Source organism: Maylandia zebra, linkage group LG23 (genome assembly GCF_041146795.1).
Source record: "Maylandia zebra isolate NMK-2024a linkage group LG23, Mzebra_GT3a, whole genome shotgun sequence".
In the NCBI taxonomy this organism is placed as follows: domain Eukaryota; kingdom Metazoa; phylum Chordata; class Actinopteri; order Cichliformes; family Cichlidae; genus Maylandia; species Maylandia zebra.
In genome coordinates, this window is record NC_135188.1 from 24,366,549 (window position 1) to 24,385,831 (window position 19,283).

Genomic DNA, 19,283 nt, shown 5'->3' on the forward strand with positions numbered 1-19,283 from the left:
TGTCATGGAGTGAGAGGTGCGGTTCCCTGTTGTCACCCCGTTACGCTCCAACCACGTATGTATATGTTGCATGTAGTTTGGCCTAGATCATAATTGCTTTTTTAAGACTTTCTTACAATAATTTGAGAACAAACGAAGGGTTCACGGAGATATTTTTTGGCATCTAACGTGATCAAATAAGCAGATGTTTGAACAAGCTTCTGTATCTGCCAAAATAATGTCCTTTTCAGACTCCTTTCTATTACTATCTCATTCCAAACATGTCTCTATCATGTCTAAAGGAGCACTTTAGGCACCTTGCCATGAACGTGATAAGGGGAGTAAGTTAGTTCTATGAACCAGAAACTTCAATCAGCTTTTGAAAGCTGAAATGGCTCATTGGAGGAGGATTTTGAGACTTTTGACTTCAATAATTTGAGTGAAAACTGACTGGAAGTGAAAACTTTCCAGCAATGAAACAAGTTGTTCCTTTCTGTTAATATGATGGCATCTCATCCTATGACTTACTTAGACTTAGTTCCTCCTACGCCAGGCGGCGCATCGGGCAGCTAGTGATCTCCATCGATGTCGGTCAGCAGCAACTGCTTCAGCTTCGTCCCAGGCAATGTCGACAGTTCTCAGATCGTCCATGAATGTTCGACGCCATGTGGTCTTTGGTCGGCCTTGCTTTAGCTTGCCAGTGCGTGGACGCCATGTCATGGCAATCTTAGCTGGGCGATGAGGGGGTAGGCGTAAAATATGGCCCGCAAAGCGGAAGCGCCTTTCTGCAACAACATCGGCTAATGGGCGGGTGCCTGCTCTTCGTAGGACCTCCTCATTTGTTAGTCGGTCCCGGTAGGAAATTCTCAGGATTCGCCGCAGGCCACGTTGTTGAAGCACGTTCAGGTGTTGAATAATTGCACTTGTTGAGCGCCAGGTTTCACTAGCATAAAGTGCAGTAGGGAAGACGATAGAGTTCAGTAGTCTGATCTTGACCCTTACATTCAGGGAGGTCGAGTTCCAAATAGGTTGGAGACGTCGCAGGACACCAACTGCCTTCCCTACTCTGGCGTCGACATCCCGATCAGAGACCCCATCATTCGAGATGATGCTGCCAAGATATGTAAAATTCTCCACCTCTTCAGCACGTTGTTGGTTTATCATGACAGGAATGCGGGCACGTGCATAGCCAACTCGGAGTACCTTGGTTTTTTTGACGCTGATTCTTAATCCAACTTTCGTCGCCTCCCTCTGCAGGGCCGCGGTCAACTTTTGGAGGTCTTCCTGAGTCGAGCCCAGCAGGGCGATGTCATCTGTGAAGTCCAAGTCAGTGAGATTACGCGCTTCGTGCCAGGGCACACCAATGCCAGCTTGGTCAACTGATCGTCACATTATGAAGTCAATTACCAACAGGAAGAGGAAAGGGGATAGCACGCATCCTTGTCGGACGCCAGTATTGATCTTGAAGAAATCTGTGCAGCTGTCATCCGTCCGGACGCAGCAACGGGAGTTGGAGTAGAGACAACGAAAGGCATCTAAAAACTGCTGAGGGACTCCATAGTGGCGTAGGATAGCCCATAGAGTCAGCCGGTGGACGCTGTCAAAAGCCTTCTCGAAGGCAATGAAATTACTAGAAATCTTCCTTTGGTATTCCAATGTTTGTTCAATGATCATGCGGAGGGTGAAGATTTCCTCGACGCATGACCGGCCCCCCGAAACCCAGCCTGCTTTTCTCGCAATCGTTCGTTCACTGCGTGTTGTAGCCGATTCAAAAGAGCGAGGCAAAACACTTTCCCGGGTACCGACAGCAACGTGATGCCCCGCCAGTTGTTACAGTCACCCAGATCACCTTTTCTCATCCTATGAACGTTTAATGAATACAAGGTATATGTTTGTAGTCTTAAAGATGTCTTAAAGTATTTAAAGAACAATTTACGTAATAGGACCTATGTCTGAATGACAGTGTCACTTTATCAGACCGATGAAGGCATCAGCAGTACACATACCTACATGTCTAAAAGGATGGAAAAACATTTGAGAGTCTTGTAAAAACTCGATGTTGATGGAAAGACTATCACAGTAACCGATCAGGTTCAGCTTCATAGCAGATTGCTCAGCATCATCTCATTTTCCACCCAGGTCACCTGTAAATACCCAGACAAAGACATCAGCATGCCTCAAAAGGAACACTTATTAGAAGATCAAACAGCGCCTAAAATCCTCCCACACGTCGCCCTCTTAGTGTCACAAATATTTCTGTAGCTTTTCAACACAAACCCACCCATTTCATACCACTTCGGTCAGGTGAGGAAGTAAAATAGCCAACTTAGTCTCTTGATTGTCGTCACTCTTCACCACATCGCCAATTTTTCAATTCATTTCATCCTGCTTCTGTCTATGATAGCAGGCTTTTATTGCTGCCTTTAAGCGTGGCGTCTTGGCACACGCTGAGACATTCTTGGCCTTTAGACACAGTTGGGCTTCATCTCAAGCGTACAGAGCCTGTATAGATCTGCAGAGATGTTTTGTGTTCATCTCTGGAGAAGTATAATAATTTCTCAGGGACGAAAAAATAAAAAACTGGTTTTGTTTATCTTGTCCGAATCCATTTCACAAAAAACAGGAGAACTCCTATATCATGAGGTAATTGCAGTCTTTTGTGAAATGTGCCTCACTTAAACTCAATTATGTGTCAGAGGGTGCGACATAAGTTAGACAGCCATCACTGGGGAAAATTTTAAGCAAACACAAGATTACAACCTGTTGGAGTGTGAGTATGTGGCTGGGAATGCTTTTTGATAAGCTCTGTTTTCCTTCTCTTGCCCCATTTCCACATATCCCCTCAACTGTGTTTGCTAAGGTACAGCAACAGCACCTTTCCAGTTTGGAGTCATCTCTCATTTATGAATTGCACATGAAAGATTCAAAGTTGTCTGTAAATGTGTGTGTGCATGTCTTTGCATATCTTTGCAAGTGTGTTTGTACATGTGTGCTCAGCCATGTGCTTAAGATTGCCCCTCCGTGTGATCATGTCTAGCCCCATCCTCATTCTTCATGAGCCACGCTGGTGAGTAAACCCTCCCGACAGACAAGAAAGGCAGGCGGGCGGGTGCTGCAGCCATTTTTAAAGCACATCTGCTCATCCGCAATGTTTCGTTTCGTCTGGGCAGGAATGCATCTGTGGCTTGGAAACAATTGAGGTCAGGCCCTGCTCGCAGAATAAGAAAACATTTAGGTAGACAGACAGACAGACAGCCAAGCAGGGGTAATCCATGCTTGGCAAATGCATTTCTCTCAGAGGATTCCTTATGTCTGATCTTTGTTACTTCATAAGTTTTGGAGAAGTTCTGGCCCACTAAACAGTGCATTTAAATCAGCGTCTTCACTCTGATTTTGAAGATTTTTGCAGAATTCTTTGAAGAGTTTCATGCCTCTTCAGGTGGCAGCTGTTGCCAGAGGCATTAAGCTATTCCACCCCATACATATTTGTGATACTGTATGTCTTAAACACCCTAAAAACACCATCAAATTTGGCACAAATGTAATCAGATCAAATCAAATCAAATCACTTTTATTGTCACATCACATGTGCAGGCACACTGGCACAGCACATGCGAGTGAAATTCTTGTGTGCGAGCCCCACAAGCAACAGAGATGTGCAAACACAACAACACAAACGAGCAAAATACAAGAATGGCCAACCTGAAACTAATAAATATATGTACAATATATAATAGTGTATGCATTTCTGGATGTGTATACTAAATATTTTCCTACGTGTGTGTGTGTGTGTGTGTGTGTGTGTGTGTGTGTGTGTGTGTGTGTGTGTGTGTGTGTGTATACACATTTTTACAAATTAAATAGTAAAAAAAAAAAATAATAATAATAATAATAATAATAAAATATATAAAATATACAGAGTTGAATATGTGCAAAACAAGTGGCATTTATATACAGTGTGTAGTGCATAATGTTGAAGTTCCAGTAGTGAAGCTGAGGTGTCTATGACGTGTTCAGCAGTCTGATGGCCTGATGGAAAAAGCTGTCTCTCAGTCTGCTGGTTCGGGACCGGATGCTGCAGAACCTCCTTCCTGATGGAAGCAGTCTGAACAGTTTATGGCTGGGGTGACTGGAGTCCTTGATGATCCTCCCCGCAGCGCTTCCTGTAGATGTCTTGGAGGGAGGGAAGCTCACCTCCAATTATCCGTTCAGAGCACCGCACTACTCGCTGGAGAGCTTTGCAGTTGTAGGCGGTGCTGTTGCCATACCAGGTGGTGATGCATCCAGTGAGGATGCTCTCAATGGCACAGTGATAGAAGGTCCTGAGGATGCGGGGGCTCATGCCGAATCTTTTCAGTCTCCTGAGAAAGAAGAGGCGCTGCTGCGCCTTCTTCACTGTTTTGTTTGTGTGTACTGACCACGTAAGATCCTCAGCCAGATGTGCACCAAGGAACCGGAAGCTGCTCACTCTCTCCACAGCAGCGCCGTTGATGGTGATGGGGGTGTGTACTTCTCTGCACCTCCGGAAGTCCACTATCAACTCCTTTGTCTTTGCGACGTTGAGGGTGAGATGGTTGTCTTGACACCAGTGGGTCAGGGCGCTGACCTCCTCCCTGTAAGCCGTCTCATCACCGTTGGTGATAAGACCCACCACTGTAGTGTCGTCCGCAAACTTCACAATGATGTTGGAGTTGTTAGTGGCTGTGCAGTCGTAGGTGTAGAGTGAGTACAGGAGAGGGCTCAGTACACACCCCTGTGGAGCACCAGTGTTCAGTGTGATGGGGGATGAGGTGATGCTGCCCAGTCTGACCACCTGGCGTCTGTCAGACAGGAAGCTAAGGATCCAGCTGCAGAGGGAGCTGCTCAGTCCTAGATCCTGCAGTTTCCTGTCCAGCTTCGAGGGAACGATGGTATTGAATGCTGAGCTGTAATCTACAAACAGCATCCTCACATACGTGTCTCTCTTCTCCAGGTGTGACAGGGCAGTGTGTAGTGTCAGGGCTATGGCATCATCAGTGGACCTGTTGTGGCGGTATGCAAACTGTAGAGGGTCCAGTGAGTCGGGTAGTGCAGAGCAGATGAAGTCCCTGACCAGCTTCTCGAAGTATTTGCTTACGATGGGGGTCAGGGCTACAGGTCGCCAGTCGTTCAATGAGGAGATGGTGGAGGATTTGGGTACAGGGACGATGGTGGCCATTTTGAAGCAGGCTGGGACTACAGACAGAGAGAGGGAAAGGTTGAAGATGTGCGTGAACACTCCAGCCAGCTGAGCCGCGCATGACCTGAGGACGCGGCCGGGAATCCCGTCCGGACCAGTAGCTTTGCGTGCGTTCGCCTTCCTGAAGCACTTCCGCACATCCTCCTCAGACACAGTGTGCGCACTGACGTCATCCGCGGTGCGCACACTGTCCGGTCTCATGGTGTTCGCTGCGTCGAATCTAGCGTAGAATACGTTTAGATCCTCACACAGAGAGGCCGTGGTCTGCGGTGTGCTGGTTTTCCCTCTAAAGTCTGTGATCGTGTTTAGTCCCTGCCACATACTCCGAGGGTTGTCAAACTGTTGCTCCACCCTGTCCCTGTACTCACGTTTGGCTGCTTTGATCGTCTTCCGGAGTTGGTAATGTGCGTGTTTGTAGTCCGATGTGTTCGCGGAGGCAAAGGCGGTGTTCCGTGCCGCCAGTGCCGCGCGAACATCTCCGTTAATCCAGGGTTTTTGATTTGGGAAGGATTTGACTGTTCTGGATGGGACGACATCTTCCACGCATTTCCTGATAAATCCACAGACTGAGTCTGTGTATTCATCAATGTCTCTGGCGGCCACGTGAAACATTTCCCAGTCCGCGTGATCAAAACAGTCCCGCAGCGCAGACTCCGATTGGTCCGTCCAACAGTGCACCGCCCTCCGGGTTGGAGCTTCCTGTTTCAGCTTCTGCCTGTAGGCGGGCAGGAGCAGGATGGAGCAGTGATCTGATTGGCCGAATGGGGCGCGGGGGAGGGCTTTGTACGCATCCCGGAAAGAGGTGTAACAGTGGTCGAGTTGCCGGTTTCCACGTGTGTTGAAAAGGATGTGTTGATGGAGTTTTGGTGAGACTTTCTTCAGGTTTCCCTTATTAAAGTCCCCGGTCGTGATAAACGCTGCCTCTGGGTGTGCGGTTTCCTCACTGCTGATCGCGCTGTACAGTTCCCTGAGTGCACGGTCAGTGTCGGCTTGTGGGGGAATGTAAACAGCCGTAATAATCACTGCTGTAAATTCCCTCGGTAGCCAGAATGGCCGGCACTTAATCATCAGGTACTCCAGGTCCGGTGAGCAGAAGGATTTGACCGGGTGCACGTTCGCATAATAACACCAGCTGTTGTTGATCATGAAACATACACCACCGCCTCTGCTTTTCCCAGTAAGATCCTGTGACCTGTCCGCGCGGTGCACAGAGAACCCCGGCAGTTGTATTGCGGAGTCCGGTACTTTGTCCGATAGCCAGGTTTCTGTGAGGCAGATCACGCAGCAGTCCCGCATCTCTCGCTGGAATGAGATCCGTGCCCGAAGCTCGCACAGCTTGTTCTCCAGAGACTGCACATTAGCCAGTAATAAACTGGGTAACGGTGGTCTGTAAGTGCGCCGTCTCAGTCGAACCAGAACGCCAGATCTTCTCCCTCTGCGTCGGCGTTTGCGGCCTCCAGGGCCAGAGAACAAAGGCGTCTCAGGTGAGATGAATGGGGGGTCTGCAAACGGAGCGTCCGTGTTGCAAAACTTGAACTCCGGAAAGTTATAAGAAAGACCGTCTTTTATGTCCAGTAAGGTTTGTCGGTCGTACACAAGGAGACAAGTGCTGCTCGTGAAAAAATAAAGGAAAAGTAAAATTAAACACAGAAGAAAGCCGTTGCTTGGGGGAGCTCGCGACGAGGCTGCCATACTCGGCGCCATCTTGAGGGAAATGAGATGAAAACAGAAGGCATTTTCCACATATTTCTGCAACACCAACGATGATAGTGAATGGACTGGTACTTATGTAGCGTTTTTTTACTCTGTTTAAGCATTCAAAGTGCTTTCTAACTACAAGATTCGTTCATTCAAGCACACACTCATACAACCACTTTTTTCCTATGCCTAAACACTCGTATGGCCAGAGGGGCAAAATAGCGTGTGATAGCGGTGATATGTGTTGTTTAGTTTTGTTGGTGATTTACAAATGTTGCACTTGGTAGCGTCTCGCCTGTCCCCAAAGACCCAGTTGCCTTCTTTAGAAACAGCCAAACTCGGAAACTTATCTGCCAGTTCGGCAAACAGTCTGAACAGAGTAGTGGCAGGCATATCTGCTCTTTAGGAGTGCTTGCAGTTTTTCTTGACTCACCGTATCTGTAGTGGAATTTAGCATTTGAAAGAGTTCTGGCAATATGAGACATTAATCACTTTGACAATTTTGATTGATTGATTGAGATATATGAAAAGTTTTAGGCTTTTTGTAAAAGCTGTTTGTCCTGATGAATATCTAAACGCAGGTTTTATGTCCTTTATGTCCACTGAAATCAAAGCTGAAACCCTTCCTATTACTTTAGGTAGGAGTGTGGTCTGTTTAACATGACTTGACTCTACTGTTTTAAGGATGGAAGCTGAGGAGACACAGAAGAATTAATGAGATTTTGCTTGTCAAAGTGTCTCCAAAAGCCACATTTTAGACCACAACTCAAGAACTTATCCACTGAATGTGCCAATTTTTCTACATAGACACTTAATAGGATAAAAGAAGCAATGACTTTTTGAGGTTTTGAAGAATTCCCTGAAGTTCTTTTAAGTGGGAAAGGCAAAAAAATTTTCACACAGTCTAGTTCACAGAGATTGCCGCCATCAATCACACGCTCCAAGATTATGTCAATGCTTAGAGTCGGAGGGGAAAAAAAAGAAAACAAAGCTTCCCGGTGTATTCTGTCAGACTCCTGTGAAGTACCGAGGGCTAGATGTTATCTCGGAGGGAAAAGCATAAACAACTCGGAGCGCTCAACCTGTTATTGACTTTGGATTAATCTTGCTAATCGTGATCATCTCAACTCGCCTAACTACATTGCTCAGTGTAGCACACACGTGTCCAAACAAAGTCCAGTACGCAACTCCTAAATTAAAACTAAGTATGAGTCATGATGATGAAGTTATGTATGGGTGTTGAGATGACCCACATTCTTAGTGTTTGTCAAGCACACTGTTGTCCAGATTCACATCACAGGGAGGCATTTATCATACATACTTGGTCAGACTAACAGTGTTTCTGAGTGTCTAATGCAGATTATTGCTCCACAACATCAAACAAGGACTATGTTGCTGATTAGAAACGTGTCTTTTTGGAAAATAAAGACGTTATTAGGCCACATGGCAGCCTGAAAAGGCGTGTGTTCTTTGTGTGCTCACAGCAGAACCTCATCACATTTCACCTCGTCAATAATTGATGGTCTTCGGTGGTGAGGTAAGGCTCATTGTGCCGGGTTGTCTGGCTGCCTGGCTGGCTGGCTGGCTGGGTGTGAGAGGTGCTGACATGTGGCTCATGTTTTTCCGCTGCCCTTCACTGCAGACGGGGGTCCGTGACGAGCGACAGGAGGTCAGGAACCAGCTGTGGCTGGGAAACGGGGGATCGCCGCGGGTCAGGCCACTCCTCGCCATCCACCACAGTGCTTCGTGGTGATTGATTGAACCTGCCTAATGCATTGGGACCAATTGAACGGTCACAGATGTGCAAGCCCCACCCCCTCAGACGCCCGTGCAGATGAAAGTGTTTACACCGACGCTGATTTTGATGCCATCTCGGCATTTGGGGTTCGACTGCAGAAAGGAATTCCTGCATTAAAGTCTTAAGGAAATGATGCTTTAATGATACGTTGCCTTTGTTGGTACAGGACTTTTTAATTACACATAATGAAGTGGGACTTTTTCAAGTTCATTTTCTCCATGACAATGTCAGGGAATCCATGCAGAACATGAGAAATTAGAGTTGTGCAAATGCATTTCACACCCCATCTCGAGTTTACTCTCTTGGCAGTTGTAACTCTGTTTTCCTGTCAGGCTGGCTTGGATGTTGTAACTTATCAAACGCATCAGTAAGCCTATTGTCCCGCACTAGGGTTTGGGACTGGGTTGATTTTTTTGGGTGGATCGGTACAGAGAAGGTTACATAACACAGCTGTAGAAGGATTAAGGATGGGAATGACCGGTCCGGAGTCAGGATCCCTCTGAAGAGGGCGCCCTATGTGGGCCATGGGGATTGCGTGCGTATCAGGGCTCTTAACCCAGCGGGAGTGCAGACGCTAATACATAAATGCATGGCAGCTCTGCTCTCATCCAAACATTTATGCATCCCTCCTGGCCACTCTGTGTACAGTTGTGGCTGAGAACGATTGAAATGTTTAGCTCCCCCATAAGCCTCGATGACAATACTAGAGAGATGGTTTATATTTATGCATCTTTTATGCATCAGGATGCATGTGTTTATGTCAAAGTGAGTAACTTCTGCAGGGAAAAAGCTGAACCAGTATGTGGTGTTTAAGAGGACAGATTAAACGCACTTGATAGTGGTGTACAGTACCGCGAGGGAAAGAGGAAACCAAAATACAGGAGACAGCGCTTCTCCCTCTTTCATTATGTGCTTAGCAGCAAACAATGTACAGTGGATTAAACCACCTGTATGGAAGAGCCGTGATAACAGTGATGAAAACACGGGCTAAACGTCTGCCTCCCACAATGTAGTTCAAAGCGCAGGGCTCCACAACATGTCAGCTCAAGCTGTGATTGATCCTCTCTCGGCCCTGACAGGTCGTGTCTTTGCATGCATGCACGCCACCGCCGCTGCGACGCTAGAGAAAGAGCGGGTGCACACGGAGGGTTTACACAGCGTCTGAGCTCAGGAGACTGAGCAGAGGAAACAGGGTTGATCTGCTGTGAATGTGGCGGGGCGGGTGTTATGTTCGCTCTGCGCCGCGCTGTCTGTCTTATCTCAGAGACGGGGCGGCGTTTGACGCTGAAGGAAATGCATGTGAAAAGGAAAGACGTGATCTGTGAGGTGTGTGGGTGGATGGCAGGTAGTGCGAGTTAAGAATGTAACAAAGCAGGTGCACAAACGAGGCATGTAAGCCAAGATTTTCATCACAAACTAGATGTTAAATCACTGTTTAAGCTTTAAGTGGACTCTACTAGAGCTGCATTATATGATTTATAGTTCAAAATAAGCTTTATTTATCTTACACAAAGCCACTGTCTGAAACCAGCTCCTTCCTTTATGAAAACTTCATCCTGACTGGTCCCGCTTTACAAACAGAGATTAAACAGCAGGTGGGTGGGGCTTCTGTGATGACTGTGCTAGGGCTAACTGCTCGTTTGAAGCCAAGAGTAGAAAAAAAAAACCTGTCTGAAACTGAGTTTGTTTGAAGCCTGCGCCTGTGACTCACAAACTACGCTCAATATTTGAACACTTGACCATGTTTAATACAAGCATTGTAACTGTATTAAATCCACTTTAAAGTACTGCTTTTTGACATGATCAGACTACATGACCACCTTACTCTCGTTGCATTTTGTGTACTGAAGAGAAGTGCACTTGCAACTGGGGCTATCAGATACCCAAATCAGGTGGTTTGGGTATCTCCACTGGTGCTTGGTGGGATTCCCTTGTTTAGTAAGTCATCACCACTATCAGGTGATTGCAATCAGCAGGAGAAACTGGAGGCCCACACCCCACACGGGTTTCAGCGGAGGTAGAACGTGTGCACACGGTCAGCTGTCAGCTTATGCTTTCATCACAAGATCAGGATGTAGAAGACAAACGCATCAAGTGTGAAATATATAAAGTTGGGGCTTCGAGTCCAAAGAGAATCATTCACTTTTCTGCCTCAATGAAAATGTTTTTAGCTCATTTAAAGGACGGCAGGAAGCAAAATATCCAGGGCTGAAAATCTAAGCAAACATGGAAGTGTGTAAAACTGCAGTTCGTCAAGTGGCCACTTGAGGCTCACTCTAAGGGTCCCATATTAAAATAAACCGGATTACAGCGTGCTAATCTTCTGCAGCTATATTGGGGGTACCTGCGAGCAGCATTAATGTGTTATTAGGGCTGCTCGCATTAAGCTAACCATTAGTGAGCTTGTCATGCTTTCTTCTAGGTCCAAAAATTCAAGATGGTGACAGCTGTAATGGTGTAGATCTAGAATCCAAAAGTCCACAAACAAAAGGGTGATGTCACTGTGGCCACATACATCTTTTATATACAGTCTATGGGCAATAAACACAAACAATCTGACAGGTTATAAACAAAACCCAGATTATCCTGATTTATGTGGAAAGCGCTGGCTTGTCTGTTCTATTCGTGTCTTCCCACTGTGACGGATTACATGCTTTCAGTATGGTTTTGATAATTTGGCTGCATCGCTGTCCAAACTGTTGGCTGATTGTTTGCCTGCTCAGGTTTCTAGCCCCTGTAAAACTTTGTTAATGTTATCATAACCACTCGAAACAACGTCCATAACTGGGAAAATAAGACCCGGCTTGTTATAAAATGGAATTACCCTTTAAAATGAGGCGTTTAGGGACCGCGTGCCTGCGTTTTGACCCGTTTGGACGACATTCATGAGAACATGTGGAGGGAAAAATGAAAACATCGTAATTAATGTGTTAACATGGCTCTTTGCATACCAAACTAGAGCCTTCTGCGAGAGATGGGCTTGAGATAAACTCCCTGACTCTAACAGCCGTCAGGTTGGACTCTGTCTGACTATTTCGGGGCCAGTTTACACAGCTGGTAAAAGTTTACGACGTGATGGATCTCGCATCCATTGTGGTTGAAATGCACATGACAAATTTAGAGTGGAATATGTCAGCCTAAACACAGGCATAAACACACACAGAGTACATTACAGATTGCATTCATGTGCGCTTGAATGCAGTTCAGATATCATATAATTCCACACCAGCGCCAACTGGATGCAAGACGTCGCCAGTGAGCGTTTTTCACTGGAATACTGTTTTGACTACCGCTCGTGCCAATTACTATAATTACGTTTAACACAGAATGTCAAATTGTTCTATATTTGGCGGCGATTTTTGCCGCCGGGCGCAGTTGGCTCATGCTCCGTTGCTCCTGGAACATGCCTGTACATAAGTGGCCTGAAACTTAACCCTTTACAGCGCTGTGACGCTCAGCCATAACACAGACTGGAGGAATGCCAGGCCGGTCCCGTTTAACAAAACAATATCTGCAGTGAGAACTTCCAGAGAGTTTTTTTTTTTTTTAAATGAAAGTGGTGTAATGGTGTACAGTGTGCTGTAATGGGAAGAGACACATTGTGTAATGTAAACACGAGTGTTTTAGTCAGGTGTGGGGCATGCGTTCACACGGAATTTATGAATGCAGTAACCAATGCAGTAAAAGTCCAGAATACACACCCAAACGCACACGCGCACACACCCCTGCTTGCTTCACAGCATCGGCACTCTGCTTGACTTCCTCCTGAATTCGTCACCGCCACAGTGCGTGTTTCACAATCGGCTCGTTTAGCTCGCCTTTGTCTTAATCAGTGTTTTCCCATTAGAGGAATCACTGCAGTGGGAATGCCATCCAGGAGCAGAAACGTAGCCCACCTTGTATTTTGCCTGTTCAGTTCAGACGGTTGATTCATCCATCTCTGTCAGCTGTCTCTTAATCACCGGGGGGTTTTCCCTCCGACAGGTAAGCCGCTCAGAAACAACGGCGTCTTGTCAAAGACTGCGAGGCGGTGAGGAGTTGTTACTCATGAGCTATTTTTGGGGGGTTTGGATGTCTGCTATTGTTGAAGAAATGTGAAAAATGTGCAGGTGATTGGGATTACTCGGGCTGTCTGGTGTATCAGCTTCTTTATTGGGTCCCACAGCCCCACATTAGGTGTGCTGTGAAGACAAAACAGTCGGGAACAAGACTTTGACAGGAACTTTCCTCCTGAGCTGCACACCTAAGGTTTTGTAAGATGATGGAATTCATTTATTAGGTTTGGTTTTTTTGACTCGTTACTGTCTTTTTTAAGTAAGTTAATTATTTTCAAGTATTTTTTAAAGCAACTATCATATCAGCACTGTAACAAAAAATAATTTCCCCCAGGGATCAATAAAGTATTCTGATTCTGATTCTGATTGATTCTGATATTTACCTCCTAGCAGACCTGGCTTTCAAGCCGGTCTGCAGAAACATTAATAAGTGGGTGATAACACATCATGCGCCTCTAGTAATGCATGTAGAGTACTATATTTACAACAATAATGACTTGAACAGATTCACTCAGAGGCTACGCTGCCAAAGGAGGCTTTTTGATCCCCTTACACATTTGTTGTTTTCCCAGAAATACGGATAGAAACACTTGTATACTGACAAGCCTTCAGCAAACACATTCACAGTCTGGCTTGTCCTGGAGCACCGCTTCAGTTGTTGTGGATGCCTCAGGAGGGGCTTTAAAACAGGGTTTTTTATTATCCGTGCTAGTGTGCCAAGATTTATCCCATTAAAGTCTGGAATGCCCTCACGTGGGAAATGGATTGGATGTGCACAGTCAATTTCTTTGTTCAGCTCTGTGCGTATTTGTGTGGAAGAGTTTGTTATGAGTGTGTGTGTGTCTGCCTGTAAGGCTGTAGGGTCTGGCACGAGGATGCCCAGCTTTTTTTTCTTTTCTTTTTTTTGTTTCCTCTGAGCTATTTTTGTCTGGATAGAACCGCGAACTCTGTTTTGCGTAGTTAGCCGACGACCTCGCCTCTTCCATGTGTGTGTCTGCTGGTTTGCTTGCAGGCGTGTGTGGGTTCTGCCGAAGTTGGAGATAGATGGAGGGCAGAAGTGTTGGTTTCTTGTATAGTGAGCTGATATTGATCTTGGATATCTGATACCAACCACTTAGTAAACAAGAAATGATTAGCTAAGTCGAGGAATTTGATTTGCCCAGTAGAGAGCTTGAGTGTCCTCTGATGATGATAAATTTGATTTTGCAGCTGAGGGGAGGCTTCTCTTTCCATTTTCATCACAGCCTTTAGGCACGAATAGAGGGAGTGAGTCTTAGGTGTGAAGACAGTGGTTGATGTTTTTGTAAGATAAAAGTAAGATGAAAGATGGAAACAAAACAAGAATCGCTCTAAATAAAAGGATAACTAAGTGGTTTCAGGTTTGTGAGGTATGATATCCTATTGGAGGAATATCAGGATTGATTGTCTGGCAGCTGGACGTCTTTATGTTGAAGATGTTTCATCTCTCATCCAACAAAAGTCGACTTAAGGCGCTTTACATTGTAAGGTAAAGACTCCACAATAATACAGAGAAAACCCCAACTATGAATCCCCCTATAAACAACAACCTGGAGAGACTGGGGAGGAAAAACTCCTTTTTAACAGGAAGAAACCTCAGGCAAAACAAGACTTAGCCATCTGCCTCGACTGGTTGGGGATGAGGAGAGGGAGACAGGGCAAAAGACAAGTACCCATGCTGGGTGTCCCTTAGTGTATTAATAGCTAACTGTAGCAGAATGTACCGCGACCGTGGCTCAGGGGTTTGGGAATCGCATCTGTAACCGGAAGGTCGCCGGTTCGATCCCTGGGCTCTCTGTCCTAGTCGTTGTGTCCTTGGGCAAGACACTTTACCCTACTTGCCTACTGGTGTTGGCCAGAGGGGCCGATATGGCAGCCTTGCTTCTGTTAGTCTGCCCCAGGGCAGCTGTGGCTACAACTGTAGCTGCCTCCACCAGTGTGTGAATGAATAGTGGTATTGTAAAGCGCTTTGGGTGCCTTGAAAAGCGCTAATAAAATCCAATCTATTATTAACTTGGTGACATTTTCACTAAAAGTTTTGACGTGTAAAAAAAATCCAAGTGGTCCCGGGATTGATCCTTGAGGTACACCTTTGGTATGCTTGGAAAATTATTAGTGGTTGCCTGGTGACTGCATTGGATTTTTGTTTGGTTGCAGCCAGTTGCAACAACCAGCTTATCAGAGGTTGAGCCTGTAATAGCCTCAACGTCTGGGTGACCAGCTTTGATCTCAAGGTGATTTCACAGGTCGTCTGGTGTGAGGCAACCAGCCTCAAACTACTTTGGTCTGACTCAAATTGATTGCTGTTGCATTGCAATCAACCTGAGTCACTCTGTGATGCGTCTCCTTGCAATATTAACAAATGCAAGAATTTCAAAGGCAATGAGATTGCAAGTCCGTTCCACATAGTCAAAATAATGTAAGCTGTGCCACTGTTTTCTTTCACTGCCTTTTTTAAAGTGACTGTTGTATTAAAAGCTAGAAGCTAAATGCTAATTTATGCATTTAATTTATGCGTTTCATTTGGACAAATGTTTTGTCACTCATCCAAGTAACCTTTTCAGTCTAAAGACTTTCAAAATCAACTTCATGTGATTTACTTACCTGGATGATTATTGAGGTATGCGTTGAGCATGCATTAAGGTATTTAGCACCTAAACCTAACCAGTGAAAGAAGTGAGGATAAAAAGAGAGGGAAAAATTTAATTAATGTTCAAGGTCCAAAGAAAACGGAACGAATGGGATCCTGGTTGGAAACCCAACATCCTCCTCTTCCCTATCTTCTGTTGTGATCTTTTGAGGACTCTTTCCAGCTGTCTGGAAACCACGAATGTAGTGCTGGCACCAAGGCCAAAGAGCTACCTTGTGGATAATGGAGACATGCAGGTGGCCTCTCATAAAATTGCATTATCAAAAACTCTGGGACAAGAATGGTTTGCATTTTCTAAGACATACTAGAGTCCCACATGCATAGCACTTACATGATCAGTGGACTAGTAGAGAATGAATATGTTTTTGGGTACTTCTTGATTTGCCACTTTGTGAGCACTCAGACCTGGCACACTGAGCTGCTGATTGACCACACACTGACTCATTCTTATTTTCCTTCCCCCCTCTCTCTCTCTCCCCTCCATCTCCTGTTTCTTTGGTTTAGGGAAAAGCTGGCTGTGGCTCGCCTGCAGAGGGAAGTCGCACGGAGCAAGAGCGAAGGAACAATGGTAAAGTACAGTGGAAGTGCTTGGCCCTATCATCTTCACGAAGCCAGAAAAGCCACAGTATGTTCACTCCACGTACATACCCACACAGAAACCGTCAGGCTCTGCCAAAACTGTTGTGTTGGCTGAGTGTCTCGACACCTCATCAGAAGCTCTTGAAGGCAGTAATCCTGTAGAAATGCATGTGTAGGCAATAATAGAAGCAAGTACAAAAATACTGTGTTATGTGACAGTTGCCTGTTTGTGGAAAAAGCAGTGCGTTGCATAAATTTGACCTTTTCTGCACAAACTACAGGTACTTGAATGCACTGCCAGGCTCTGTGACCGTAGAATGCTGCACACTGCATCGTGTCTCTGGTAGAAAGTGCTGATGTGCCGTTCTTTTATGAGTTCTGGAGGTGGTCATTAGCATACATATGCGCTCAAAGCAGCGTATATGTTTGTGTCTGCGTTTCCACAAGTGTGTCTGAATGCATTTATAGAGTGTGTGTTTGTAAGCGAGGTCAGGAAGCGAGAAGAACCGGGTGATGAAGCGGGGCTCAGCTGATTGCAGCCTCTGAGCAGACGCTTTAACCACAGGCCCAGCTGTTTCACTGCACCCCAGTGACGCCTCTGATTCTGTGTGGCAGCAGGCCTAAAGCTACAGCACACAAGGGCCGACACGCTCCGAGATCTCCTCACCGCTGCGTGTGATTATTGATCCCCAAAGGAGGAATGCTCTATTTTTTCTTCATACCTCTTCAGAGTTGTAGAGGTCAGAGCACAGGGTCAGATACTGAGCAGAGCTCCCTCCTTGGAGATGGGCAGGGGTTTGGCATGTTGCTCAAGGGCATTTTAGCACAGTAGACACTGAATTTATTGGCTGTACCAGATGTGTAGCTAAGTTTGTGCTTCGGCTCGTAAATATAGACACTAAAAGAGCACAGACAAAGACCGGCTTTACCTCTAGGACTTGTTGATGTCAGCAGATGTCAGAGGAAATCACGCCGGAGTCAGCCAGCGCTTACTTTCTGACCTCTGGTTGACTCCAAACTGTCGCCCCCAAGCATGGCCCAGTGTGTGAAACAAGAAGGTTCATTATTGATTTTGAAAAAGGTTCAGCATTGATGGGTTGACATACTGTTGATGAATGGAATATGAACCTGACCATCACTGTTCCTTATAGGCTAGTTGTTTAAGTTGTGTCCAGTGTGTTGTGAAATGAAAATGTATATGTAGATGAAACTGATTTGGTGTTAGACCTCAATATTAAGCTATTCAAAAAATTAATTCACTGTGTATGTGTTTGGGTTGTCAGTTTTGGGATTGAAATATTAAAGAAAACAAATGAAACTGAGACTTTTCAAAGTTGCTGGGAAAGAAGTTTTTCCTGCAAGTTTGTGTGATCATATTTTTGTGATGATATTTGGGCGACGTGGTCCAAAACAGCCGTCCTTTTTAAGATACATTTGGGCCAGATCTGACAGACTAAACAGCCCAAAATCAAGTTAGTGTTTGTTGAAGAATAAAAGGGCCATGGACACTTGGTGATTGGTGGTATTTCCCTTTAAAATCAAATTTTGTACAAACCCAAAAGATCTTTGTTTCAACCACAGAATGTCTGTAACAGGCTGAAGTAGCCACTTTGAAGTTTGTGGGTTACTGTGTTGAAGCCTCTTGTTTAGTTGTTTGGTCACTGATATCCTACGCTACAGTTACAGTAGGGAACAAAACAGTAACTGGAGATCTCAGTGTGGCCAAAATGAGTGAGACTGTGTAAGATCACCACTCATAGTCAGATGAGATCTTCAAAGTGATTTGAAGGCGATAAAAAAGTCAGTCTGCTCTCAGTTTGCAGTTGAATGGGGTCAAATTGACAATGAGATGCAATTTGTTTGTGATAATACAGTGACCGAGTGTGATAAATTATCAAAAATGATAAATCTGCTTACGTTCAGACCCGAGCCACAGATATGAAACAGAAATTCTTCCACAAACAGCCACGTAGCTGCTGCAAGAGGGTGATTTAACTGCAAAATTACATTGGTGCTCGATAACCTTGCTTTTATATAGGAATGTACCCAGAAAACAACCAGTTGTTTGAGTTACATTCTGAGTTCCTACAAACTTCTAATCCGATGGTCACATTGTCCTGTGGTTGATTCATTTTATGCCATGAACACAGTTTTCTTGGAGACCCACATTCTGGTCCACCAAACCAAATGCCAGCCATAAGCAGGAGATGTGTTGATGCACGCTCAGTCATCAAGGCGAAGAAGTCCCAGAAAGCGGAATCTGTTCATCTGGATGTTGTGTTTTCAGTGGGAAAGCTCTGAAGCCTCCCAGGAATACCAGTGAGAAAGTCAAAGAGAGTCCATTTGGATGTTGCGTTGGACATCCCCACTGAAAACACATCATTCAGATGAACAGATTCAGCTTTCTGGGGCACAAGTAGGAGAGTTCATGTGGACCACACCAGCAGAGGTTGGTTGCAGTTGCCCCCCACTTTTTCCTTTCTTTTACCTGCGTGCGCTCACACCAAAGTGACAACACGTTTGCGTGTCAACACCTCCTCCTCTAACAGTAACCCAGCTTCCTCTGACCTCAGTGCAGCCCAACCAAAATATATCTTTCGCCATGCCGCGAGCCTCCCCAGAAGGCCCGGCTCTCCAACTGACACGACTGGATGACATGCTAATTATTACTTTAGAGGGCGACGTGAGTTACTGTCTGCGCATGCACAGTGTTGAGAGAGGGATGAGTTATCTGTGCCAGACAGGAGGAGGGTGAGGGAGGGGGGTATGGAGGAAGAAAGGGAGGAGGGGGATATCACTAAGCTCCATTTGAAATTGGGATTATCCCCATTGGATTCCCCTTCCACTCTCTCTCTGGCATTCCTGGGAGGCTTCGGAGCTCAGGCGAGGTTCTTCAATAGGAGTGAAAAAAGAGGCTGCTGCGTAAAGGAGATAATTGTCAAAGTGCTGCCAGAGTGAAGTGGAAACTGCAAACCACCCCCAGCCTGCGTCCAGTCATAGACCCCCAAAACCCATCGCCTTCTTCCCCAACATCCCCCACATCTTCGCCTGCAAGGGGATGAACCGATAGAGTCAGATTAAAACAGCGCAGACTTTTGAAGTGGCACTACCCCGCCTCTCTTTAGCAGCCTCTGATCGCTGCCTCGATCTGATCGCATAAGGCGATCAGAGATGCCGCGAGAGTGTGCGGCAGTGTTTTTGCAGCGCCATCACGACTGCATTGTGTAGGAAAAAGAAAGGGAAGGGTATCTTTATGATCGTGCAGGGCGCTAGGAAACATCGCCACAA

At 45.7% G+C, this 19,283-nt stretch overlaps 1 protein-coding gene across 10 annotated transcripts in view; it reads left to right on the forward strand.

The window, feature by feature from the left end:
- The window catches only part of LOC101473452 (nck-associated protein 5), a 188,003-nt gene that overhangs the window by 83,281 nt on the left and 85,439 nt on the right, over positions 1–19,283 (forward strand). For 6 of the 10 annotated variants that reach the window (XM_076880532.1, XM_004562590.3, XM_004562588.3 and 3 more), the window contains one exon: positions 15,921–16,041. In XM_076880532.1, the coding sequence (XP_076736647.1) occupies positions 15,921–16,041 (121 nt within the window). Of the gene's footprint in view, positions 1–12,523; positions 12,678–15,920; positions 16,042–19,283 lie in introns of those variants that run through there. The other 4 variants (XM_004562589.3, XM_004562593.4, XM_076880530.1 and 1 more) reach the window with 3 other exon arrangements.